At 40.1% G+C, this 27,333-nt stretch overlaps 1 protein-coding gene and 1 long non-coding RNA gene across 4 annotated transcripts in view; one reads left to right on the top strand and one right to left on the bottom strand.

The window, feature by feature from the left end:
• Window positions 1–23,693, bottom strand: part of LOC143122492 (uncharacterized) — a 31,633-nt gene extending 7,940 nt beyond the window's left edge. For 2 of the 3 annotated variants that reach the window (XR_012986710.1, XM_076283282.1), the window contains exons 1-17: window positions 23,579–23,693; window positions 23,222–23,311; window positions 21,609–21,757; window positions 20,494–20,589; window positions 20,292–20,364; window positions 13,324–13,415; window positions 9,484–9,621; window positions 9,104–9,234; window positions 8,852–8,865; window positions 8,535–8,637; window positions 7,432–7,526; window positions 6,951–7,054; window positions 6,760–6,832; window positions 6,422–6,493; window positions 2,046–6,080; window positions 946–1,288; window positions 72–582 (exon numbers count right to left, since the gene is read on the bottom strand). Coding sequence is in view for 2 of the 3 variants with exons in the window: in XM_076283282.1 (XP_076139397.1) it covers window positions 72–582; window positions 946–1,288; window positions 2,046–6,080; window positions 6,422–6,493; window positions 6,760–6,832; window positions 6,951–7,054; window positions 7,432–7,526; window positions 8,535–8,637; window positions 8,852–8,865; window positions 9,104–9,234; window positions 9,484–9,621; window positions 13,324–13,415; window positions 20,292–20,364; window positions 20,494–20,589; window positions 21,609–21,757; window positions 23,222–23,267 (6,075 nt within the window). In the remaining variant the exon portion in view is untranslated. Of the gene's footprint in view, window positions 1–71; window positions 583–945; window positions 1,289–2,045; window positions 6,081–6,421; window positions 6,494–6,759; window positions 6,833–6,950; window positions 7,055–7,431; window positions 7,527–8,534; window positions 8,638–8,851; window positions 8,866–9,103; window positions 9,235–9,483; window positions 9,622–13,323; window positions 13,416–20,291; window positions 20,365–20,493; window positions 20,590–21,608; window positions 21,758–23,221; window positions 23,542–23,578 lie in introns of those variants that run through there. The other variant, XM_076283286.1, reaches the window with a different exon arrangement.
• Window positions 23,694–25,730: 2,037 nt separating this feature from the next.
• LOC143124855 (uncharacterized) lies at window positions 25,731–27,063 on the top strand. Its single transcript, XR_012987152.1, has 3 exons — window positions 25,731–25,974; window positions 26,615–26,763; window positions 26,924–27,063. It is a non-coding gene; the product is annotated as an uncharacterized LOC143124855 (long non-coding RNA).
• Window positions 27,064–27,333: the final 270 nt, after the last annotated feature.

Raw genomic sequence — 27,333 nt, 5'->3', positions numbered from 1 at the left:
GATTGTGACCCATAACATACTTAACGTCCACTTTTAACTTTTTGAATTGACTAAACTTAACCCAAACTCACTTTCAACTGAGGTTGTGTCCTTGCGCAGACAGGCTCAATCCGCAAATCCAGGGGACCTTCGCAGTACTCGCCTGACTGTCCAGCACCCGCATCACTGGCGGATTCCACTCCTGGGGTCTTTGGGGTACTGGTCAGGTCCAGAGCCTTGCAGCTTTTCAGAGAAAGGTCCAACACCTCACATGAAGGGCTCTCAGGCCAAGGCTGTGAACCAGACTCCTTCGAGCACTCATCTTCAAATGGTGGCATGCACGGTGGCAAGGCCTTCACGAACATGCCGGAGGTTCCTCTGGGGGTACTCGTGGCGCGGGCTTTTGAAAGTTCTGCGGTGGCGAGTTGTAAACGGCCGTCCCGGGGTGACTTTTCTCCTCCAACATCCTCCTCCTCAGGTAGAGAGAAGTCTGAGTCCAGGTGAAAGAAACGAGGAGCGGACTTGCTGTAGAACAGGCCGATCCACATGTGGAAGATGAGGTGAATCTCTTCGTCCGAGTCGGTGACGTTGAAATCCCAAGGGCTATTTTGTCACAAAAAAATTCACAACTGTCTGTATAGTATCCTTACATGAAGGGGGGAAGGGGGGCAGGGGGGCGAAATACATTAAATTATTCAGACTTGCATGGTAACTTGCAAGCTGTAGTACAAACGAAGGATGGACATTTCAACCACATCATTCATTCATCACTTGCACTAATTACCTTTGAACTGCAAGTGGCAACAGGATAGAACATGACCAGTGTTGTCTATATCTCAAACAGAGTTTAGTATGATTAATGAGGATGCTTTTCTCTGTTACACATCTTGATAGGAGCTGCTGTTGCTCTATGGAAACAGTTTCATTATTTTTCACCTGTGCTCATCTCAGTCAAACTCAACCTACCCATGTAGTGCTCTCAACACCGTCTCATCACGAGAGTTTTTTCTGAACTTGCTGTCCAGACTGAAGTCATACGTCTCCTTCCACTGCCTTGAAATTTCAATCGATTCGCCCTTTTGAACAATTTCCCTCTGCCTTCGGAAACCGGACGCGCAAGGCTTCTTGCAGGAGGACGGCCCTGCAGCCTCCTCTAGCCTTCCTCCTCTGACAGTCTTCCTCTGGCCCAAGGACTCGTTGACGGACTCGAGCTGGATCTGCACCAGCATGCCGTCCTCCGATCCTTGCAGTTCCTCTGGACATGCGATGTCGAGGAGATCCGAGGGGGCGGAAAGGTTCGAGGGTGCACCTAACAGAGGAACACCAGAGGAGTGAGAGTCTGTGAGGAGGAGAAGGGTCTTTGAGGAGGACAAAACGCCCCCTTAGAATTATAAAGTTCTATCTGACATTCTTTGTCAAAATTGAGTTATTGACAAATTCTTATTCTGTGATAACTTCATAGGTGTTTATGCTGTTTCTGAGGCAAAACCCAGAAATGCAGAGGAATTGTGGAATGTAGTTAAATCATCCTGGGCTGGAATACCAGTTCACAGGGGCCAGTAGTTGGTTGACTCCATGCAACACAGATGTGAAGCAATTCTCAGAAATAATGGTTATGCAACTAAATATTAGTGCAGTGATTTAAAGTAAAGCAAAATCTTGAGACATTGTTCAGTTGATACAGTAAATGTTTGAGTTTGAAAAGAAAAATGCAAACACTGCTATTTTTTTAACAGCCTAATACTCCTTTTTCTTCACTTTCTGTAAAGGTATAACAAACTTCATGATTTTTGGTCATGTTTTGATTTGAAATTGAATGTGCAGTGTTCTCAATGCATTGATATTATGTAATTAACAGTTATTCTAAGGATTTTGAGCTTTATTCACTTTTTTTAAAACACACTATTATTCTGAACACAACTGTACAGTTAAGACATTCCAACTAAAAACAAAGAAGTGAAACTATGTTTGTCGCATTACATGCAGTTAGGATAGAGTAAGACCACAAAAGCAGAATCACTCTTACACCAATCTGACCCAGATGTTAGGGGGAAAAAACGACTTACCTTGGTCTCTGAAGATGTCTTTGGCATTAATTTTCTGCCATTTCTTCAACAGCTTGTTATATTTCTTTGTACTTGTTGATGCCATTTCAGATGAAGGCACTACATCATTAGACAATGATTCTTTGCCCAGGTCACCACCTGCTATTGAGGCAGGGTTAGATTCCTCACTGCCCTCATCAGAGACGTTGACATCCATCTTGTTCTTAACTTCGCCACTACTTTTAAGTCTCTTGGAGTCAGGTTTAGAGCAACTGAGATCAAGTCCTTTTGGACACTCTGGATCTGAAGAGCTACTCCTTTTACCCGCCCTGAACACTGTTTTTAGCTCACTGATGGGAATTACTGTGTACGTCGCACTTTTCTTCCTCTTGGGTTTGTGAGGTCCTTTGCAATTGGACTCAGTGGTCCGGTCTGATTTCGTTTCCTGAGGGCCATCTGCACCTATCTTGGTGGATGCCTCCATGGTTGCAGAACTCAAAAGGGCAATATTTCCATCAGTTTCCTCAATCAGATTTTCTTGTTCTGTAACAGTTACTGAAGTCTGGTTGTTACTATCCAACTCTAACACGAAAGTGGGAATTATCTCCAACTCCCCTTTGTGTACAGCAGCATTGTTATCTGTTTGAGCAACCTGAAAGGCCGATACATTCACTGAACAATGGAGATGGTCACTTAACCGTCGGTTTCGTTTGAGACCTACCCCTCCATCTAGCGTCTGTAAAAGGGAATCTTTTGTGTCCTTTAGTGTAAGGCACTCTTTAGGTTTACCCTTACCAGTAAGTGGATCTCTTGGAGAGTCCGGTGACCCTGTATGGGACACTGATCCTGGTTCGGACCTTGTTCTGTTCAATCCCTTTCCACAGTCTGCCGATTTATGCCTCTTCCTTACTAACTCCACATCCTGAGGGAGCATTTCTGAACCATGGGGTACAAACACATTCCCACAATCTGTGATGACAGTCTTTAGGTCATGGTTCAAATTGTCTAGGTCTAATTTTCTTTTAAGGCGGTGGACTTGTTTGGACTCAATAATAATCTCCACAGAGGGTTCGTCCCCACCCTGCTTTGATATACAGTCTTGTGAAGCCAGCTTCCGATGTTCCTTCCTATTGCGTTTACGAGGGGTCTTTCCCTCCTTTCCTTTGCCAGAGGGAGATATCTCCGTGGAGGTTTCAGACATCTGGTTTGCGGTGCCCTTTACACACTGAGAATAATTATGCTCCCAACTTTCAAAGGGCACCACCTTTTTAATCAATGAAACAACCTCTTCCGCATGAGGCAAAACATCATTGTTCTGCTTTAACAAACTTGAACGGTCATTTTCTAAAGAGGGTAGTTCCTGTACCTCTCCCTTATGCTCAATCTTGTCAGTTTCTGTTGGAACAAGGGTGGTTGGACTAATACTAGGTGATGTTTGTTGTTTTGAGGCTATCTTTGGCATGATTCTTCGCAGCTGCTTAGGTCTTCTGCCGCGACGACGAGCCAGAGTCCTCCAGTCTGGTTTGACTGGAGCTTTATCTGTTTCAGGAAGTTTGTCATTACCAGTTTCATTCTGAACCAAAGGTTTTGGACTGACATTGGGTGCTCTGTTGTCAGTCATCCCCTCTGCAGCATCTGAACTGGGTGGCAATTTTGTACCATTCAAATCCCCGTCCACCCCTTGGTCATGGTCTGTTGAGACAACAACTGGAGTGATGGATGATGTACACTCTCCAGGGAAGGCGACCAGAGCAGGTCCAGGCTTCAGTAAACCTTCTTGTTCAGCAGACTGAAGTATCTCTGAAGACATCACTTCTGAGTTGCGATCACCTGCTGACTGGTCAGACTTAACTGTCAAAGACAGTGCTGGTTTTACTCTATCTTTGCTTACCTCAGTATTAGATAGACTCAATTCAGAGACTGCCTCCTCAGACCCATCCTTTTCCCTTAATGTCTCTGCAGGGGAATTGCCCCCTGCAAGAAGGTGGTCAGTACAAAGGCTGCCAACTTCTGATGCTAGTCTAGTTTTCACTACTTCTGTACTGGGGGAAACGCTGACAGCTTTGTCTTTTTCAGGGTTAGGGAAGATATCAGATGACAGAGAAGGCCCGTCTGAGACTGTCGATGAATCCTGCAAATAATTGTTCTCTGTTGATACCTCTGCAGTAGGGTCACCTGCTTCAGTTGGATTAGAAGGCACACTGGTAGCCTGCAATTCTAGAGGCTTATCTGCACATAGATCAAGTTGAGTTGAGGGTACTTTGTCTGTACTTGATTTAGAAACAGCCACTGGTGACATTTTCTCTGAAGAGTTCTCCTTCTCACTTACATCAGCTGCTATTTTTGCAGAGGGAGGACCCCCAACTAGGGTGTCAGTGGGGCCATTGACATCTGTTTCCAGAGGTTCCTTGGACTCTGCAATGACTGAAGTGGAAGGGCTGTCTTCTGTTTTAGATGAGCATAGGTTCTTAGATGCATCATGCTTAATACAATTAGAGGCTGGCTTTTCTTGCTCCTTACTCTCAGAAACCACATCCGCAGAGTCCAAAGACAACTCTGACTTGTGACACTCGACTGACACTACTGTGGACGAGCCAACCACAACAGGTAAAGTGGCAGTAAGGCCGTCGTCATCAGCCTCTGGAGGTTTCTCTGTGAATAAAACAAATGGACTTGATTTAGACAGGTCATCACTGGGCTTTTGGTCAGATGGTGGGTTGTCTTTACCACAATCTTTTATTGGCATCTCTGCAGGCGCATCAAGGCTGCCGACAGTGTCAGTTGCACTGGTGATTTTTGCCTCTACAACACTCGCTTTTCCTGTGCGAATTCCAGACTCATTGTCCTTCATTAGCCCTTTCGGAGTGGAGGAAGGCTTACCAGATAAGGATGCAACAGAGACACTGTCTACTACCTCTAGGACTTCCTGTCCTTCTAAGAGTGACTTGCTGTTAGTTTCTGCTAGACTTTGTTCACAGATATCTGTCCTCTGATCAGACTCCGAGTGAGGCTTTTTAGTGTCGCTCTGACAGGTCACTGCTGCAGAGTCATCAGTCCCTTCTTCTAGAGGTTTCTCTAACTTCTTACAGAGTGAACTGCTGGCACCTTCCTCTGCATTGGGCAAGTCCTTAGCCAAATCAGCAGACTGCCTACATTCTGATGCGGGTAATGAACTTGGTTGACCGTTATTCTCTGCCAACTTATCTGTGGCAGACTCAACAGACCCTACAAAGCTGTCTATGTCATCACCTTGGGGAGGTTTCTTCCCCTTAAGTGGAGTACCAGGAGCTTCTGAGTCAGAAATACTATTGTCCTCTCCTGTAGCAAGCTCAGACATAGGAGAGTCCTCTTGATAGTCGCCATAGTGATTCTCTGGTGATAGTCTATCAGAGGACTCAACCCCGTTAGGCACTGTGGACTGGGGACTGACTGTCTCTTGTTCTTGGGAAGATACTATTGTGTTTGTCTTCACAACATCTTCCAAAATAACAGTACACCTCGTCTTATTAGACAGACAGGCGCTTTCTTCAGTTGAATCATCTGCAGCAACATCAGAAGGTACGCCTATGGGTACGTTGTCCTCCGGTTCTAGATGGGTGTCTGTGCTGGTGGTGACCGGAGTGTCAGACACGTCTTCCGGTTCCGGGGATGAGATGTAGTAGTACACCTCGTCATCCGGGTCATCCCTGTTCTGCTGCTGGTGCATCAGCTCCGAGGCCCTTTTCACAGGGATCTCGAACGAACTGGGATCCTCGAAGTACATCGTCACCTTCAGCCTGGCCACGTCCGTCCACTTGGGCAGCGGGAAGAGCTGCTTGAAAACGCAGGGGACATCGTACTGGTCGGGGAACATGCTGGCTTCTCTCTGAGGGCTGTTCTGCATCCCTGGCTGGATTAGAGTCCCGTAGTTCTTCAGGTGCTGCTCGAACAGTGCCCGGATTTCCCTGCGCTGATCTGGAGCAGACTTTTCAACTTCGGTCTCTGCGTAGTTTAAGGCCGGGAGGACCCGGCTAACCCTTGATGACAGCGCTGATTTTTTCTGCATACTCTTGGTATCTGGAGGGATAGAAATAGATAACTCCTTATTTGATATCAAAGTCAAAGTCAAAGTCAGCTTTATTGTCAATTTCTTCACATGCTCCAGACATACAAAGAGATCTAAATTACGTTTCTCACTATCCCATGATATGAACTCTTCTTGAGTGGAAATGAGTGTACAGTTTTCATCACACAAATGCTCTTTACCGTTTCATTACATTGCAGATTACAGCATGCATACATATTGGTAGACCTGTTGCATGATTGCTCTGACTAGCTAAATCACACTTCAAATGGTTATATAGATTTAAAAAAACAGATATATTTTCTGATTTTTATGGAACGTTTAAGTAACACACCTTTCTGTATTGTGTGTGAATCCGGGAATATGAACAGACCATACAAAGCCTCAATTTCCTCAGAACTCGCATCTGTAGAGGGAAAAAAGAGAAAAAAGGGGGAAGTTGAAGAGACATGCAGCTTGTACTTACACAACTGATGCCAGAATCACAGAAACATTCACAAACATTGGCTGCATAACTATATGTTACAATATTCCTTATTGTCTGTTGGCTTCAGGCGTGGCATTTTTCTACATTTCACTTTTTCATTCACACTTTCTTCATTTCACAATTTTGAAACAACAAAATGTGCATACAAATGTAAATGACTGGTTGGATGAAAGAATGACAGTTACCTTCATAAGATAAGAAGTATGTTGAATGTAATATAACGAAGACTCCAGAATCACTCAACAGAAAAACAAGGGCCTATGGAAGGGGATAAACCACACACAAACAACAACAAAAGTTATTTACAACGAAAACACAAACAAGTGAGATCTTTAATTTAACGTAAGAGGGAAGAAATATCAATTACTGAACCCACCAATTCTTTCTCTTTCAGCTCGTCGATGAGGAGAGTAAGGGAGGACTCATCCTCATCCGTAGGGATCACCTCGTAAAGACTGCAGCATTTTCCTCCCACAAAAACTGCACAGGCAGCACAGACTTTGTTAGGCTATGCTCTTTTACTAGTGTTGACTACTACATGTTAATGTTCAACTGCAGACAAATGAAGCAATACCATTTACAGGGAAAATAATCCAGAAGCAAGCCAGTAACATCAGGTACATTTTTCATAATTATTCAAAATCCCTCTAATGTTCTGTAGTTTACGCTGTTTATATATTTATTATTTTGTTACAGGTAATATTTACCTCGTGGAAATCTGACTGGAAATGTTGACTTGCAAAAAAGTATGAGGCTCTTAAAAACTGGTGCAATTTTTTATGTGTTTTTATGTGTTTTATGTGTCCTTCAAATTTAGTTGACCCTGTTAATGACACAAGTTCAAATCTGACACTTACTGTCTCCAGAAAAACAGGTTTCAAACACTTCCTTTGGTAACAGCGCCTTCAGGTCTGGAATGCTGATCACACTCTTCACACTCAGCGTCTCTGGGCTGAGAACAAAAACAAACAAACAAACAAACATACAAAATAAATTGTTGAGTTGATTAGATAAGGACTTCACTCCACCATTTTGTTGAAAAATACTAAAACAAAAACTTATATTAGGACTGTAAAAGTGACTAACAATTTATGTTGTGATAACAAACAAACAAAACAAGTATTAAGGTTCTATGAGTAGAATAAGCACTTAAGTACATAACTTTGTGCGGTTTTGTTCAAAAAAGGTCAAACATAGATATATTCGGGCTGTACAAGGATTAAATGTACAACTGCATGTATCACAGTAAAAGTTCTTAAATCATGATTAATCTCAAAATTATTTAAATTTGAATTTTACATCTATTAAATATTTCTAAGTGTAACACCTTATTTAAGGTTACATTTTTTGGGCAATTTTGACAAAATCAAGGCTGACTTGAATTACTTCAAACCAAGAATATCAAAGAGTGAGCTAAGCATGTACTGTTAAACCTTCAAGTTCATGTCAGCTAAAATATATTTTCAGTGATGGGCTGACATTTACTGACCACCATAGAGATGCGGTTTTACAGAATATGCTGCATGAATAGTGTTTAGACAGAAGGCATGTGGAAAGTCTTGATTTCATCATTTTAAAACAATGGGCATACTTTAGAAATTTACATTTTGTGCAAAATATAATTTTGGGAAATAATATGATCTTCATGCTGAAGGCTGTACATGCACTCTGGAGAGGAAGGTGGAAATCTAGGCTTACTCTTGACACAAGGCTGTACATGCACTCTGGAGAAGAAGGTGGAAATCTAGGCTTACTCTTGACACAAGGCTGCCTCTACCAATACTGGCAATGTCAATAATGTTGATACGCTTTTGCGTTCAACTTGAGGTCAGACTCGATACAGTTTTTTGGAGCCATAAGTGATAAAACAGGGAATGACCGAACAAGCTACAAGTGCAATCTCTGGAACAGGAGCAGCCCAATAATAGGGCAGAGACCAAAAAACCCTACAAACACCTACAGTTTTGCTGGTATCAAAGCTCCACTGTGGGACTTCAATCCAATGTCGAACACAAAGGACTCAATCGACAGCTGGCCTGTCCAAGGTTTGTAGTCAAACGACACTGCAATTAAACATAAAGTACATCATTACACTCCACAAGGGTAAAGATGAGATGGTGTCTAATTAGAAAATTATTCCGAGTCATCTTAGCTTATCTTTAACTTGTAAATCGGTCTAAAAATAAATAACTGTTATAATGTGTACTGTACTAGTACACAGCACTGTGTCAAATCCATGACAATATGAAAACATTCTGATAACGTGAGGGAACTTACCAGTTCTCTCATCACTGAGGAGGGAAGATGAGTCAAAGGAAGAAAGAGATCGGTGAGTACCAATTCACAGAAAAACAACATTACAGGTCATGATTTAAGCAATACTATATGGTATTAAAATAAACTACTGCTGGAAGTTGTATACACAATTATATTGTATTATATTTCATTTGCTGCACCGTTAAATGAAAACGAGCAACTTAAACATCTGTGCGTTCCAGTGATACCTTCCTTTTTGATACAATATCATACCTTTCCTCTGTTATCTCTGGGCTGGCGGTCTCTGCTTGGCCATAAGAGAATTCCACAATCGCAAATGGGTACACATGCCGTGGGCACTTTTCTGCTTCCTCGCTTCGACTCAAAATCTCGTACATGTAATACTGAAACACACAAACCGCAGCATTGACAAAAGCAAGCAAAGAAAATGAGACGGACCAAGAGCACACGATAAATTAGGTGCTTCAGCTCTTGAATGTATACCTAAACTTTCTTTTCAAAATCTCAGAAGCATGACATTATAACACTGAAATGAATGCAGTGATTAACATGGTGGAACATTCTAATAATGCGAAACGGTGAGGAAAATCACATTTCAATGTCTATGCTTCTTGAGGCCTCAATCTTGTTACCTGTGTCCTTTCTAAAGCCAAGAATGAACTGGTGGCAGCTGTGACTGTTTTTATCTGCTCCGACTCGTGGCAGTCAAACCCCTGGGTCGGAGGCGTGAATTTTAGGGTGTAGTTCTCCGTTACCTCTTTCACTCGGCCCTGTTGATATGACAACAGAAAGATGTAAAATTGTACAACGATATCAGTGAAATATTTTATTAAAGTTGATGTACCATGAGAGGCTGCTGTATTGAATGCAATGCAGATCAATGCAAGACTACGGTGTGGCTGCGTTCAACTCTAAGCTTTCTTTTTACAAAATTCCTCCTTTTGGGGGGTAAGGAAGATAGAAATACAGCACAGCAGACAGGGTTCCAACTGTTTTTGTTAGATTTATTTATTTATTTTTTTACAACTATTTGCATATGTGGAACCTGCAAATTTGCTGCGGTTTTAATTTTTCTTTTTTCCCATGTTAAGGAGGCAAGTCTGCCAGTGCAGGCCAATGTGCAGAGTGGGGGAGGGTATGGGGATGATTATTCAACTGCACAGGCCATTGTGCAGAGGGGTGGGGGGTGCGGGGGTCTGGGGTCGATTATTCAACTGCACAGGCCAATGTGCAGAGGGGTGGGGGGTGCGGGGGTCTGGGGTCGATTATTCAACTGCACAGGCCAATGTGCAGAGAGGGGGAGGGTCTGGGGTTGATTATCCTGCCGAGGTCATTGACCTCTGAAGTTCGCCAACAAAAAAGAACCAAAACGGCCATCATTGCCCATATAAGGAGATCCACTTTACCTATGGCAAGTTGCATTGCAAGTTAGCTCTGGGGTAGCAAAAATCTAAGTGTGCCGCCTTCACGTACCGGAGATCACAGTATCCACTCGAAGGCAGAGGACAAAAGTGTGTTCAGGAAACGTCTGCATTTCAGACTTTTTCATCCCCGCGAGAGATTAACAGGTGCGATAATTCAAAATCCCCATGTTATTTTCCCATGTCTGGTAGTTTCAACATTAACACGACTTGATATCACTTGTTAGGATGATATTAATAATAATAATACATAAATAAATGTTTAACTGTGATGACTTTGAAGGTGAAGGAAGTGTGAGTAGAATTTCTATGTGAACCATCTATCATACGAGTTACAAGATTCAGTTCGATGGCTAACGTCACAAAGTTAAGTGCGAGTCTGCGCAGTATGATGGCAAGCCAACTGAAAAAACTAGAGATGCACCGATAGATCGGCTGGTGACCGAATCGGCCGATTTTCACGTGATCGGCAATGACCGGCGACCGGCCGGTCAGTCTGAGACATGCCGATTTTATGCCGGTCAAATGCACTCGTGCGCCGCAATTGTAACAACACCCAGCTGAGTTTGCAAAGTTTGAAGAAGCTAGCAACCAACACTCAGGGCTGTAGGGCTACAAAGAAAGCGCTAATAGGCTACTGAGTTTTTCTATAATGCAGCAAACGCTGTGCTTTGCCATTGGCCTACTGCGTGGAATTTACTAAGCTGTCACTTCATTAGGTTACGTAAACATCGCTCATCACCGCCCGTCACTGCCGCTAATTGCGTGCCCACAGCTGAACCACAAGCGCTGCTGAACGGAGATAACCGATTGCGACATTAAAAATAATCAAAGTTTAGCGATCATAGGCTACATAATAAGATGTCAACAAGCAGGGACATACAGTAGCCCTAGTAGTTCTACTCCACTTAAAAAACGTAGACTAGGGCTATGCCTTAAAATACCCTAGTCTAGCAGATTGAGAAGTGGATGTCGTGAAGTGAACAAACGATAGCCTATTAGAAAGGCAAACAAACGTTAAAGTTGCTTTTGACATAGTAGCCTACAATGAAGAAAATTGATGCTCTGAATACTGAATCAGCCATCTCTGAACGTTTATATAGCCTAATTGATGCATTTAACCGGAATTTGGATTTAATTTTTTCACCGCAAAACAGACGTGCACTGTTTTCATATATGGTGGAGCACCTAATCGCTATTAGCACTTCTCCCCTGTTGATTGCGTGATAGCCTAGGCTACTACCACTTTTCCCTCGCCCTCCCATAAATTCATCAATGCATATGAAAATATGACATGGTGGCATGTTCAAATGTAGGCCTATCATGAAAATTGTTCTTATATCTTTAGTTGGATATTGGATGTGAGAAGAATAAAATGGGTGTTCCATAACTTAACTTAATCCATAATTTGATACTGCAGCTGAAGTTAGACTTGAAGAAGAATCTGTCTGCTCACCGGTTCCATTTTTTTTAACAGCCATTTCATTATTGATAAGTTGATTACATGTCTATATTAACATGTTCTATCAAAGAAAAGATAGAAAATAACTATTTGTGTGTGTGCTGTAAAATGGTTAGAAGAAATGAAATCGGAATCGGCTAAAATCGGTATCGGCAGGTCAAACTCTATGAAAAATCGGAAATCGGTATCGGCCCAGAAAATTGCAATCGGTGCATCTCTAGAAAAAAACATTCAATTTGCGTCAGTGCCTGTCTGTTCGTCCATTTCTTTTACTGTCTATGATTGCAATGCAGGCAGGGGTAAGGATTTTTGTACCTTTTACAGCTATGTGTGACCTGCGAATTTGCTGATGTTTTAATTTGGTTTTCATTTATTTTTTGTTGAAAAATGAGGACGAGAAGCGAGTCTGCAAGGTAGGAGAGGGGGAGCGCCTTTGCACAGGTATCATCATCGTACAGCAGGGTCTGTCTACAGCAAAACATTCCTGAGATCGTGGAGGGGGGAAAAAATCAGTTGACAGTTGATCAGATTCGGAAGCAGAGTTTGTGGGGGAAAAAGGCAAGAAAACAATGTTTCCTTTGGAAAGGCTCAGGGAATTAACAAAAACGAGATTTACGTAAACATTGCAAAAAACAAGACGGTGGTCCAAAGGGTTACGTGTTAATCTGAGCCTTCACCCTACACCATTTTTTCCTTTTTCAGACAATTCAATGCAAAATGCGGGGTGACTTGAAGTAGTGATACATTGCAGTCCTGATGATGACTCCTGAAATAGCCTACCTCTCGTTGAATCATATTTTCAAAGCATTTTTACATTACATTAAGCAGACACAAAATTGTGAATCAACTATATTACAAGGGATTACATTGTCCCCAGAGCAACATGGGGTTAAGTGCCTTGCTCAAGGGCACAGCAATTGGAAGCCGGGAACTGAACCAACAACTTTCAGGCTACTGCACGCTAGCCCTAGCCTGACGAGCCAGACCCACATCAAGATGTAGGGTCTGGGAACTTACCATTGGCACTGCTCAATCCAAGGGGCGGGAAAAACGGTTGTCTTTAAAATGTCCTCTGCACGCAATAGGATAGTGCTACAACTCATAAGTCCCATGTATTTTCCCACCAGCGGAGCTAGTTGGCTAGTTGATCAAATTTTTCCTAATTTAAAAAAAGCTTATCGAGTCGCGATTCAAAGACCGCTGTTCACCAGCAGCAGCATTCATCTTCTTTGTTTTCAAGTAGCAGGAAATTCAAGCGGAACCGTCACCGACTCTATACACAATGTGATTGACCTGATAGAAGTTTAACCACTACACTAGCACCGCCTAAATCGCATTTATCAGTAATACAGGTAAAATGGGGGAACATGTAGAATTGCAGGTCAACCTAAGTGTGTGCCCTCCTAAATGTTCTGCTTGTGCTCCAAAAACATTCAGTAAGGCAGTGCTCCTGTTAAAAAATAAATAAATAAATAAATAAATAAAAAATAAAAAAAAAGAAACCACTGTCTGGAACCCTGTACAGATGTGTGTGTTTTTAGCACCTTCGGCATTGGTCAGTTGGTGATGACTCACGAGAAATCGTTTACCTTGGTGAGCTTGATGATGGCTATGTGACCTGATTTCCCACTGTACCATGGCTTGAAGTCCAAGCAGTCTGAGTATTTAGATACATACACACCTATAACAGAGAAAGGAAAGCGACAAAAAAAAAAAAAATGAATAAACACGGAGCATGAAGAATGGAAGACAGTTTTGTTAATATACACTCTGCAGACTGAGATGACGCTAGCGAGCACGAACGTCGAGGTCAAATGTGTTTATATAGCACATTATCATATGTAATCATCATTCAATGTGGTTTACACAAAAAGAACAAACCAATATCAGGGAAAGGCCAACTCAACACGGTAAAGAAATCAGAGGCACGACACTCTATATTAGCATCCATAAATACATCCCACCCTCCTGCAATACAGCCATTTAACTATATCGCAACTCTCTCTTTCAATGGCTTTGACCCAACTGAATTTGAGGAAATATGAACAGCGAGGGGACAAGGTAATTTGTAATTGTTCAAGGCAGCACAACCACTTGATCAGTGAAGATGTCGAGTCTTGAGGAAAATAAGTCCTGAGCTTTGACCTCCCACCACACCAGATTAAACACTACCTGTCACCGAAAACAAATAAACTCAACTCATTGTCAGGGCAACACCTCTGAGAACAAATTCCAAACCAGGAGACAACAATTGACGTTCACGTGTGACCAAATGCTCTATGTTTAACAAATACCATCAAAAAAAATCTACTTCAGGGCCATAATCTGGTCTGACCAGCTCTTCCACAGCTGCCTCTGCGATGACGATGACAAAAAATGCCTCATGTTCCCAGGCCAGGACATACAAAAACAATCTACATATTTACGCCATTAAACAAACAAACATCTACCATTAAACAAACAAAAGACCAACTACCAAACAAAACAAGCCAAGGATACTATACACAAAAGCCTACATTCAAGTGCTACAAAGGAAGTTTTACACTCTGGGTGTTTTTAAACAAACTGAGACCAATGACTCAGCAATTTTTGTTCTTGTGAAAAGTCAGACCCCTCTAAAGTGAACCGGGTGAACCGAGACCATCTTGCTAAATATTCACAGCACGGTTCGCTTTGATGTCCACAGTAAATTAATCTGTGCACTGTGCCACGTGACACTGTTTCAGACGGGATCTTTTTCAATGTTGCACTAAAAAAAAAATGCATGGTGTGACTGCGAGGTGTGGCAAGGGTAAACAGTAGTGCTCTGGAGCCGGTTGCACAAAACACCTTAAGTTTTTAAACTTATGTTAAACTTATGTACTTGTGTTAGGGTGTTGCACAGAATATCTTAAATGGTTTCCTTAGTTAGATTTACTGCATTGAAAGGGATTTCCCCACACGGAAATTTTATAGTTTCCACGGAATTTGGTGATGCTGTTAACAACCCACTGCACACATTAAAGCATAATGATCTTATAATTCATCTTACCTTAATAATATTCACTGAAATTATCCAGGTAGCAAGTAATATAGACAAATACCGATAATATAGAAATTATATATATGAACTGAGCAATACTAGCTGGCTAGTTAGAGATGATCCTGACTCATCAGTGCACCAAAACAAATTTTTTGTTAACATTTTGCCTAGCGAAACGAACCGAAGCTCATGGTAGGCTAACAGGAGATCCACATGAATTCTGTTAATGTTAGCGGAGAGATTTTATTTTCAATAGTCAAAAGTAGTCAAAGCCCATATTAATGCAAATTGTCACGCTTCTTTTATTTTTCCTTTTTATGTTTACTTGAATACTGTGCAATGTACCTGGGATTGAACTTGAAGCAAAAGTATAATTATTGCAAGCTGCACTACATTTTGTATTGGTTTTATCAAAATATATTGGTGAAATTTACACATTAAAAGTTCTGTGTTTTGACCGCAATTGTCTTTGCATTCTAATTCCTCACTTCATTAGAGTCATGAGTGGCTATTCTTTGTAAACAGCATCATTATCTGGGGTCATGCAAACCTGTATTACTACTAGTGTGGAATTATTCTACAATATTCACTCATCATGACAGTAAAATAGAACAAAATAGAACCATAGAACATAGAACAAAATAGAACATCCAATCTACTGCAGTAATTCCTCTCTCAACCAGTAGAAAATGCTGTGAACACCTGATTATGCATGAAAAAAATAATAAAAAATACTGTCATATACCGTGAAACCGTCAGAATTTTGGAAAATACCGTGATATACATTTGTGGTCATACCGCCCAGTACTACAAACGTGACACTAAAAATTCCATGCCATTCCAGTGTTACAGAGGAAAGTAAAGTGTTACTCTAATGCCTGCGGGAAAAAAAAAAAAAATCGGGCATAAATGTTTAGAAGGCTATGGGCCTGAGTAGAATAGACTTTGAGCTATCACTTGGATGAGATCATAAAGGACATTTGACATTTTCAACTTCTTTCTGGCCTAGGCAGATGTCCCTGCAAGACACAGCATATTTTACATATTTCTCTGATGTTAACATTGAAGACTGTAAACACTGTATGCAACTTTCGCACGAGGAGGAGACATCTCCACAGCAATAAACCACCCTACAGCACTATTACACCATCAGGTCACCAAAAAACATCTCCACAAGCACTCCACTCTACGCTGGCACACTTGGAAAGTCCTGACTCTGCTATTCATTGACTTAAACTTGGCCTTTAACACTGTGTTCTCCTTGAATTTTAGCCAGCTCGGTACTGACACATATCCATCCACAATTGACCTGCCTTAGGGCTCTTGTTCAATGGCTAACTTTGGGCTAATGGGTAACTTCACTGGTCCTGTCAAGACAATGTCCATATCAACAAGACAAAAAAAAAAAAAAAAAAAAACGCAGCACACAAATGAAATGACAGCAACAACCAAACAATCAACACCACCACTACTGAGTAAGTGAAAACACATTATCTGATTAATGTTTGACAACATCCTTCTAAGTCCAAACTAGAGGGACTCTGACCTGATGTAAAACAGCTTTACCCAGGAAACTAGTACAGCAAGGGAAAGTGGCGCTGAGCAAGGGGGAGTGAGCGAGAGCAAGTGTCACCACGTGACAACTTCCTTTAGGATCACTGACAGAAGCAGGATACAGGACACTGCTCCTGCGAGAGCAAGTGTCAAAGTATACTAACGTAATCAACTGAAGCAGGACATTTAACACAAATATTATCTCTTTCAAGAACACAACATGCATTTGCTGGCTACTATACAAATTAAATCCCTCTCTATTAATCATTTCATAGGTTTCAAACAACATAGTTCAAACTGCCTAGGCTAGTTCAGTCCGTAACCTCTGGAAACTTTGGTAGCAGCCTTTGCGTGCTTCTTCTGCAGTTCAGTGAAGTTATTATGAACAATTCATGCACAATACTACTACTAGTGGAGGGTGTACAAAATATTCAAATTATTTTCATTGGTCATTTTGATACTCAAAGCTAACTGTAGAGAGGAGAAGGTGGACATTCTATTTATAGTAAAAAGTCAAAATTGTCAGAAATACAAGATATGTTGTTCTCATCGGACAGCGACAAAATGTATTCTGTGAACACTAACCTTGTGTCTCTTTGTAGTGTTCTATAACAATCAAATTATCATTCCAAGCCATTTCATTTCACTATGTTTACGTCTATATTCATGTCTGCTTTGTTTAGTAGCTCACAGTTAAACGGTCAAAATAATCCCCCCCCCAAAAAAAAAAAAAAAATTAGGCTAGAAAAGTAAACAACATCTGAAATGCATTAATAGCAGGGATTAGAAACCGTTCAAAGAATGAAAATGAAAACCCTGATGACCTCAATACAAATCAAACCAGCTAATAGGCTAACTGAAATACAACCATGCCAATATCTAGGTATGATGAAGGGTACTGTATGTGATGATGTGGGGCTATTTTAATTCCAAAGATCAAGGGAACTTTATCATGATGCATAGTATCCTGGATCCATGAAATAACAGGTCTTTAAAAATAAAAATTAAAAAAATCAGCCAGCATCTATGGGAATTTATATATAAAATACCTATTTAAAGAAAAATATTTATTTATTTACAATACATTATCCATTCACAAAGAAAATTGGTGTCCTTAAAGGTTGAATTTCTCATTCTTTTAATTAAGGCATAAAGATCAATTTCCCAAAGACATTTTTTTTTATTCCTCTTTTTATTCAACTTTAACATGGGTTCACATACTTTTTCTTGCCACTGTATATCTTGATCATTGAATTAAGTAGATCCAGTCGGTGTTCTATAGGCCAAAGTGAGAGATTTAAATGTATACTTTATTTATAATTTATACCACTATATGGAGCCAGTGGAGAGTAACTAGGAGAGGAGTTACATGTGTCCTCTTTGGCTAATTGAAGACCAAGCGTGCTGCAGCCTTCTGAATCAGTTGTAACAATCTTACTAAACAAGCAGGTAGGCCAGCCAGTGTTTCCCATACATTGACTTATTTGTGGCGGCCCACCACAATATCAACCTTGACCACCACACAATGAGTTTCCAGGTTGTCTGGTAAGCATCATAACCATGCTGCGCTAATTTGTTAACTCATTGAGTGCCAAAAACGTAATATTACGTTTTTCCTTCCCATGTGTTGAGTGCCAAAAACGTAATATTACGTTTTTAGGTTTTTTTTTTTTAAAAAATACGAAACTAGACACTCTAACACACCTTATATGTGATTTTGGGAACTCTGTGATGAATGGAAATGAAATGACGATCGAAAACTCATGAAAAAGCACAATCTGGACATTTTATCTGGACATTTTATCATAACTCGGTTGCCGCTTTGGGTCGAATCAGTGACGCATGCACGTCAGGTCAAAACCAGGCCATTTTCGTGGGTCTATCACTAGGTGGCAGTCTCGCCAGATCTCGCTGATCACTTCCTGGAAAGTTTACAGGCAACACTTCATATTTCATGAAAGACGTGAAATCTCCATTTCTAGAAGAAAACAGCGATTTTGATGAAAACTAGCCACTGTTTAGCTTGGGATTTCTCAGGAACAGAGGCGTGTAGAAATACACGGTTTGCACCCACTGAGAGCTTAAAGTCTCACCTTTTAAACGAGCCATTGTATGTGTTCATAGCTATAACAGAGAATATGCTGTGGCTGTACAAAAATCATCAACAATGGTCTAGATTTCTGGCACTCTAGGACAAAGCTTCCGAAAACAGCTTGGCATTCAATGAGTTAAAAACTGTTGCATTCAAGTTAATTCTGCAAACCTACCACCACAAATATAATTCAATTCTGTGGGAAACACTGCCAGCTAATAGTGAATTACAATAGTCCAGCTTGGAGATAACCATGGCATGTACAAGAAGTCATGTGGAATATTGTGTCAGATAAGGTCTGATCTTCCTAATGTTGTAAAGGATAAACCAACATGATTTTGCATTTGAGGCTACATGCTCAGAGAAGTTAAGTCGGTCATTAATTACAACGCCCAAGATACGTGCTAGTTGATATCTAGTTGGGGTTTTTTGCAAGTGTAACAGTGGATGAAAAAGATGATAGTGCTAGTAGTTACTAAAATCATTTTCATCTCTGGATTCACACCATTTCCTCTCAGCAGTTGTAAGTTCCTTTTATACTGAGTGTATACTGTTTGTCAGCCATGGATGACGAGGTTTAGAACGAGTGGGCCTTGTGGAAAGAGGATATGTGGCATTAAGATGCCAGTGTTGATGAAGAGTCTCTGTAGCGTCAATAACCTCAAGTGACGAGAATTAACTCGGAAAAGGTAAAGCAGATGTTACTAATGTGTAATACAAAATGGTCGCTTGAGAGGCTTCTGGGGATATGCCTGAACAAAATTGTCGGAGAAGGAGCTGCTGGGTTATCCAGGAGACGCACAGATAACCTAATGAAGTAATGATCCGATACATGTAATGAATTGACCAAAATGTTGCCTGTAGTAGTTACGTAGCAGAATTCCATCAAGATCCTTACCAGCCTTGTGAGTAGGACTGTGTACATGTGTGATATTAAATGAGAAGAGTAAGGACAGGAAGTCAACTGAAGAGGAGTTATCCAAATGGATATTAAAATCGCCAAAGATTAATAATGGGCAAGTAGACATTGGAATAGTAGACAGTAGAATGTCCAACTCATTCACAGAGCTGCCAAGTTGTCCCAGAGGGCGATAAATAACCACCAAGTATAATTTGTAGGGCTTAGTTATCATGATGGCATGATATTTAAATGAGTTGTGGTTCTGAGTAGGTAGCAACTTACATAAGTAGTCAATAGATAAGTTACCCACTGTATAGCAAAGGCACGCTGGATATATAAATCACAAGAAAATAAAAACATTAGCCTAGTACAAAACAGAATACAGCAACATAACCATATCAACCATGCTGCTCTCATAATTGCTGGAAGTCATAACTGAATTTGAAAATCTATTTTGATTGATTGTCAACATCTCAGTTGTGTTCTTCCCAAGAACAGAGCAAATCAAGGAATCAAGGATTTAACACCCCCCTCCCAAAAAAAAAAAAACCTGGACTCAGATCAAACATCTCCTTATTGTTTATGTTCCTAATTATCCTAAATACTGTATGGAATTGTCTTGTATGAAACAGAAATTGATCATATTTGTTAAAAAACATAATTTGACAGAAAAGAGCAAGATACCTGCTTAACTTCTGGTGTGCGACAGCAAGAGGAAAAGAGGGAGGTCAGTCCCACAAAACAGATGGTATATGTACAATACATCTTTTCCAGAGGTATAAAAGCCTGGCTTCAGAAGACAAACTTGAACACCTCTGATATTTTCGATTTCATCTGACTGTCTGCCTGATGGCCACTGCTCAATAATTCATAGTTATATAATAATAAGAGGATGCGACAAATAATGACATTTTAACATTATCATCAGAGACACTTTTTCACACATCACATTTTAAGATAAATAAAACAAAAAAATGCAATAATTTACCCTTTGAGGGATCCCCAAGTGTTGAACACGTACTGTGTCCCGTAAGAAGTCCACTATCTCCAAGTTCAGTGGCCTGTGAAATTAATAACAAACACCACACGACCATTCACAATTCACTTTCTCTTAGTTAACATAACTAAACTTGACCATTTATATATTCAAACCTCAAACCGTGGCGTGCCATAAAGACAGATTTCGGTACCTTTTTTTCATCGTCAAACAACAGGAACCCGAAGGTCTCTTCCAGTTCTTTCTCTGTGTAACCACATTCTTTCTTCTCTGCTCGAAAGGCAGCATACTATTTGAAAACAAGCAAAAACAAACAGATAATATGTACAGTGCAATAAATGGCTTAGGCTTCTTATATTTCTTATTCTTCTAACCAACATTTCTCTGTTTAATTCAGCTTGAGCCATTTAATGTAGAAACGTCATTCAGACTTTGTGACATAAGTCTTTTAAATGACATGGCTTCTATGTAATTTCCATTTGTGTAAACTTTATACTTTTTGAAATATTAACAAAAAAACAAGCTTATTATATGCCCATAGACTTTACATGGGAGATTATGACATCATAAAGAGCCATTTGCACTGATTTGCAACTGTCCCAACTGCCATCTGCTCAACTAGCTTTCTCTCTATGTCTCTCTCCATTAAACAATAATACCATGCACCTTCCAAACAACTCTCATTCCTCCACTTCAAACTATTCATTCATCCATTAAACTATCTGTCTATCAACATCCATTAAACTATTTGTCTATTGACATTCACCAAACTACTGTACCTGTCTGACATCTACCGGTATTAAACCATGTCAACCAAGCAACCAACATGATTACCCTAACAGCCAGCATAGCAACCACCATATACATCTACTTCCAACCATTAATTCATCCATCAAACTATCTGCCCATCATTATCCATTAAACTATTTACCTATACACATCCATTAAACTGTCTATCAACATCCATTAAACCATGTCAACCTAGCAACAATCAACAAAGATGATTACCCTAGCAACCAGCATAGCAACTAAAGGTGGGCGATATGGACAGAAAAAAATATGTCCATCTCTATATGTTTTGTGATTTTAATGATAATAATAATTAATCGACATCCTTTAAAAATGCTGCTGCATGTAGGGGAGTTCTTTGCCTCTCGCCCTTGTCCATTAATTCCGTATAACAGGACACCTCAGGTGCCATTATCCCTTACATAACATCAGGACATGTTGTGTTGAGAATGCTTGTTACGTCGTTCATTATGACATAATACAAACAATTCTAGTTGCTTGGAGCTCGAAAACACTCACTCTTGTCTGAAGTGCCACATTCTTTATGAGGCGTGCAGAACTATACATAAACAACTTCCTAGAGTCGTCATACAGGTAAGAGTTGTGCAGAGGCGGGAGAATTCCATCATCGAATGCTGTGGAACCAGGAAGAACAAGCTCCATAAGACCTGGCGAAAGAGAGACGTTGTTCGTTTATTGACATAGTTTGTTATTCAAGTCCATAGGCGTCCCTGTGCACAAGCCTATCACCGCACAGTGATACCTATTAACATTGTTTAAAAAACAACATTAATAGTGATCAGTGTGCGGTGATTTCAATGTGTGTTTTTTTTTAATTATAGTTTGTTATCTCATTTCATGGTTTAAGTGACAAAATGTCAGGTTTGCAAAAGGTAAAATAGCATAGTGCATGTTAAGACACAGGCTGTCACCCTGGTATCAGGTTGTTGATTATTTGAGTTCAACAGCCAAGCACATTATGTCTTTCACTTGTGCCTCTGAGGTGATGTTTGGAATGGCTGATATAGGATATTGCCCTTAAGCAACTTAATAGATTATAATGAATTCATATATGAATTAATTAATAGAGCCAGCACCGTGTAAACAAACTTGTCATTTATTTGTTTATTTATGCATCTATGCATCTTATTCAAAACAAAAATACAGCTTGAGTACTATGAGAAGTAACTGGCTGATGTTGACAAATTAGTGGAATGTGCCTTTAAATTACATTATGATTATTGTTGTTGTTATTATTATAACATTACTATTATTAATAATATTATTATTATTATCACTACTACAGATAGTATTAGTTAATCAAACATGAGAATTACTTCCCCTGCTAGAAATTTGATCAGTGATGACAATGGAAAATGCTATTGACAATAAACAACTGACAAAAGTTGGTTTGGTTAGAAACTCCATTCTTTCCTGCAGTTATTTTCTCCTAGACCTAATGCATAGTTTAGGATTTTGGGCATTTGGTCTTCATCATTGTAAACGATTCCTCTGGATACCTAATCTGGGTAGACGGTATAAGGCCTTGTGGTTGAGTGAGTGAGTGAGTATGAGTGAGTGCGAAAGATAAAGTGAGGGAGAAACTCTAATACGGGATCCAGTGTTACATTGCACTCAATAGTGTAGTCAGGAGGACGACAGACATAGGCCTACACTTTAGAAAATATATAGCGGCAAAAACTGGTAAGATAAATGTTTTTGCTGCAAACGAGACACAAAAGCAGTGCAAAATGTGGACAGTGTGGGAGCTTGTTTACAAATAATGAGTTGACGTGTTACGTCCTTGGCAATCCATGTAGGCTAACTGATTTAAGTCGAATATATCCGTCTAGCATAGTTGGCTGCTTATGATTACTTACTCGTAGATCTGTGATGAATATAACGGCAAACCTAAGTTAGCCGGTTAAGTAGCTGCATGCGTCACATTTTAAGGGTTAGTCGATCCTGCTGCGATAGTAAGTGGGGGGATTGTCTACATGGCTAGTTCAATAGAATTTTAACTAAGCCTACACTACTATCATGATGGAAAAATTACGATGAACCGCTAAATGGACTAATCGCTACATGTTCGGATCGAACAAATAAACGAACATGGAGGAGCACATGATCACCTTCTTTTGCTCTGTCGTCTCGTTCCATAGCTTCGTCCGACCCCATTTTCTTTACAGTCAGCAGCCATCAGAGAATACTCTCATCTTCAACTACGAACAAAAAAGTAGTCCAAATTTTAAACACGAGACGAAAAGTACCAAGTTAGAAGACTGATACGCTAGCTAACTTAATAATTTCCATTTGCAGCACATTGTGTAATGTTAGCTGAACACAACGACGCATTTCGGTCTTGGAAAACTACAGCCACACTGTGCTACAACCAGGAAGCCCGACATTCCGAAGACCACGCCATTAAAATCCGTGGTTGTTTTTGTAGTAACATTAGCGCTACTACCATCCTGAAATAATATCTGTACCTTGTGATATTTAAATAGTGGCGTTCCCCGCCAGATTTTTTCAATCGAAACCAGAGATAGCAAAATAGAAACAGAAACTTAGGAAGTAGCTTGAGTCAAAGTCTGCCATTTTGTGACTTCCTCCCCACGATCTACTCGCTAGTGGTCGCTACCATCTAGTAGTCTACTAATACGCCACTGCTCTGTTTGGCATTGTCTTCCAATGACACATCTCACAAACGTGTAGTGGCCTAGTCAAATTTAATGCATCATTCTAATTTACAAACCATCGCATTTCTCCTTACTAAATTCAAATGTTTAATATGATCATATTTTATATTAATATGATCATATCTTGAATTTCCCCATGGGGATCAATAAAGTATCTATCTTTCTTCTATCTATCTATTCCTGCTGCTTCGAAATGCATTGAAGTCAGAACCTGCAGAGCTGAAGCTAAATTAAGCAGTAGAGCAGCTGACATGTCATGTTCTAAAATAGTGCAACTAGGGCTAAGGTCTGCCATGTGAATTATACTGAACAATTTTGCAATTGGAGACATAACATCATAAAGGCAAAAAGCAGAAATATCTAACAATCAAACTACTGTCAGTTGCATCAAATCTGATTCACTCTTTTGCACCCTTCAGGATCAATGAATGTTCTGTGGCACTGAGCTGACTAGGCCTATCAAAAGTCATCTGACATGTTAGCCTTATTAACAGCCTGTTTACCTAGTTTACTATAAAGAACGTAAATAAAAATCACTCAGAAATGTCACTTGTGTGTTGCATATTTGCATCAGGCTAATATTGCTTTAGGGTGAATATCGCTGAGTGGTTCCTTCGGTGTCCTTGACATGGATATGTACCATGTCAACCATGTCAACATTTGCATATCCTCCTGGGAACCAAGAAAAACAAAGTGTCCAACAATTTCTTTTTTGTTGTGATTTCCTTTCTATTTAGGGTTAAAAAAAACATCTTACAATTTTAATTTTTTTTAAATTTATTTTTATTTTAAATTTTATAGCATGTCCCCTGTGGTGGACAAAAGGACCGTTATGAAAAGGTAGCCATGAAAATAGACAAAAATGGACAAATTATGCTTTTAGTGGTATTAAATTAAGGGTAAACTTAACCAAATATAAGGGGAAATGTTATTTATCCTTCTAGACTATTTGCCTATTTGGACAGTTGTATTTCTTTTTTCTGGATTGTTCATTTCATTTTCATGTTTTTCTTTCATCTGCGATAATTCATTTTTTAGTCTTACTCTTCCTCGCTATCTTCTTGAGGCACAGGTTCATAGTCCTCATCTCTGTTTCACTCACTCATCACCTGAGAGCTCCAAATCTGACCCCCCCTCATTCATCCTATACAAATGATCTCCTAAATTTCCCAAAAATCAATATTTTGGTCCTGGTGTCCATTATAATGGACATTCATAAAGTCACTATTATTTCAAAATGTAAATAACTTCTTCTCTCAAAATTAATGATTCCTGACATTTTCATTAACAAGACCATATATTGCCATCATAATGAATGCTTAATAAGAAGACACTATTTGACTTATCTCTCCTCCTTCCATAAAATGTGCTTGTTTTGATGTCAACCATTTTTGAGAACAAGAAAGAGGAGGTTCCCAGCAACCCAGCCAATCACATTAGAAAGCCCAGGATGTCCTCTTTAAAAGACCACAGGAATTGATAGAATAGCTCAAAGGGTTAAAGGGGTATGCATCTAGAACTTATGTCCACTACAGAGGACATGTCTATGGATTCGGTCTCAGGAGGATATGAAAGTTTATTATTTGTCTATGTATGTGTAACCTGCGCGATTCAGTCCTGCACATGCCCGATCTCGAACCCGCAAACAGCAGCACCTCGGATCGGGAGGCGAGCGCGATAACAATTGAACCAATAGCCCAGGCTACTGGCTCGCATGCCAGCAGCACTCTTGAGGCGTCGGGGAGTGAGGTTTACCAACGTTCCACAAGCACAGCTAAGCTAGCTGGCATCCGTTACATATGTTATATTCAGATTCAAATGTTATATTGCTATTAAAGACGTTCTGCATTTTTCTTTTTTTTTTCTGTTTTAGAGGATTCATGCGATTTTGCCATGTCCCAAGCACTATTAAAGGGGACATATTATGCAAATTTGCTGGCTGCACAGAACAACACAAATCCTTGCACTTTCTCCCAGCCAAAGAGAACAGAAGAACCGAGTGGCTCCATTTCATTTTCGATGGCCATGTTCCAGCAACAGTCGGCAAAAATCTTGTGTGTGGAACCACTTCAAGGCAGACTGCTTTGAAAACCTAGGACAGTACACTGAGGGATTAGCCATCAAAACTTCGTTTGACAGAGGGATCTGTACCTACTGTCCGTGGCAAGTCACAAGATGAGAGACATGTAAGTACTTTCAAATAATGACTTTTGTGTTCCTATCACAGTTAAGCATGAACTAACGTTAGGTTGTTCGTGTTTTGTCATTTAGCACAAGCTAACGCAAACATTACGGCTAACGTTAGCCCTGCATCTGCTTGGAGTGAGCATTTTCTCCATTCCAAATTGCAAATGCAGCACACAGCCGATCGAGTCATATTTGACAATCCCAGTCAATAATATCTGAAAGTAATGATAGTTAAAATGTTGTCTAGACACTAGACCTCCATTAAATATTGTCATGTTATCCACAATTGAGGCGACCAACAGCTAAACGCCCTTAGTATAAGCTAATGTTAGCTTGTAGCCTCACTTTATAACGTTATCCAGTGTTTGCACATTTCCCCTATTTAATTTAAGCTGCAAGGGTTTGTCACAATTTGTAGTCGTTTTGTCCTTACTGATGAGGAGTTAGATATGGTCATGTTATCTACAATGAAGGTGGCCAGTAAGCTCTTAGTCTAGGCTAATGTTTGCTGTTGTAAATAAAGCGAGATATAGTACTGACAGTGCAAGAAATTGTAGCCTCAGTTTTTAGCTCAAAGGAAACGTGCATATTATGTGCATGCCATTATTTTCATGTTTGGTTTTCTCTTTACTGCACAAGACTCTACCTGGCTGCTCTGCATTACAATGAGGATGCTGCACGAGACCAGGCCACCTTATCCTCTGGGGACCCTCTCTACAGGATGCATTTCCCAAAGTACAGGAAGGGAGAGTGCAGGGTGAAACCCATCAAAACCGAGACAACATTCCGTAAGTTACATAATTTTTTATTTATCAACAATAAAAGATCTGTTCATTTTGCATGCTATTGCACTATGGTGTCTTTACAATGAACAAAACAATAAATACATGTACAATGAAATGCTTTACAAACTATGTACATAGTTACGAAGTGTGAAATATTGCACAGGGTATGTGGAAGACTTGATGGGCTTCATCATGTGTGAGGTCTTTGTGGACCAAGAAGCATACAGGGAGGAACTCCTGAAAATAAGCATTCCTCCGGACCTGTCCTCAGAGTTTGAGCACCCAGAGAAGGAGGAGGTGATCGCCAACTATCAGAGGCGGACAGAGTACACAGCTTTATTACTTGAGTAAAAGTACAGATACCCTTTGCTCAATTTTACTCAAGTACAAGTAAAAGTACAACAGTCAGATGCCTACTTAAGTAAAAGTACTGAAGTACTTGTTTTTAAAAGTACTTGAGTATCAAGAGTACAAGAGTAGCCTACATTTTCGAAATATTACATTACTACTGCCACAGTGCTTACATTTATGTACAGAAACGTCCTACATGGAGTTATGAAAAATGTTAATGTT

The sequence above is a fragment of the Alosa pseudoharengus genome, unplaced genomic scaffold (assembly GCF_046254945.1).
Source record: "Alosa pseudoharengus isolate Yale_2024_CS ecotype anadromous, Long Island Sound unplaced genomic scaffold, YU_APseudo_1.1 YU_APseudo_1.1_scf_1, whole genome shotgun sequence".
In the NCBI taxonomy this organism is placed as follows: domain Eukaryota; kingdom Metazoa; phylum Chordata; class Actinopteri; order Clupeiformes; family Clupeidae; genus Alosa; species Alosa pseudoharengus.
Note: the sequence above shows the minus strand (reverse complement) of the source record. Positions and strands in the feature narration are given on the sequence as shown.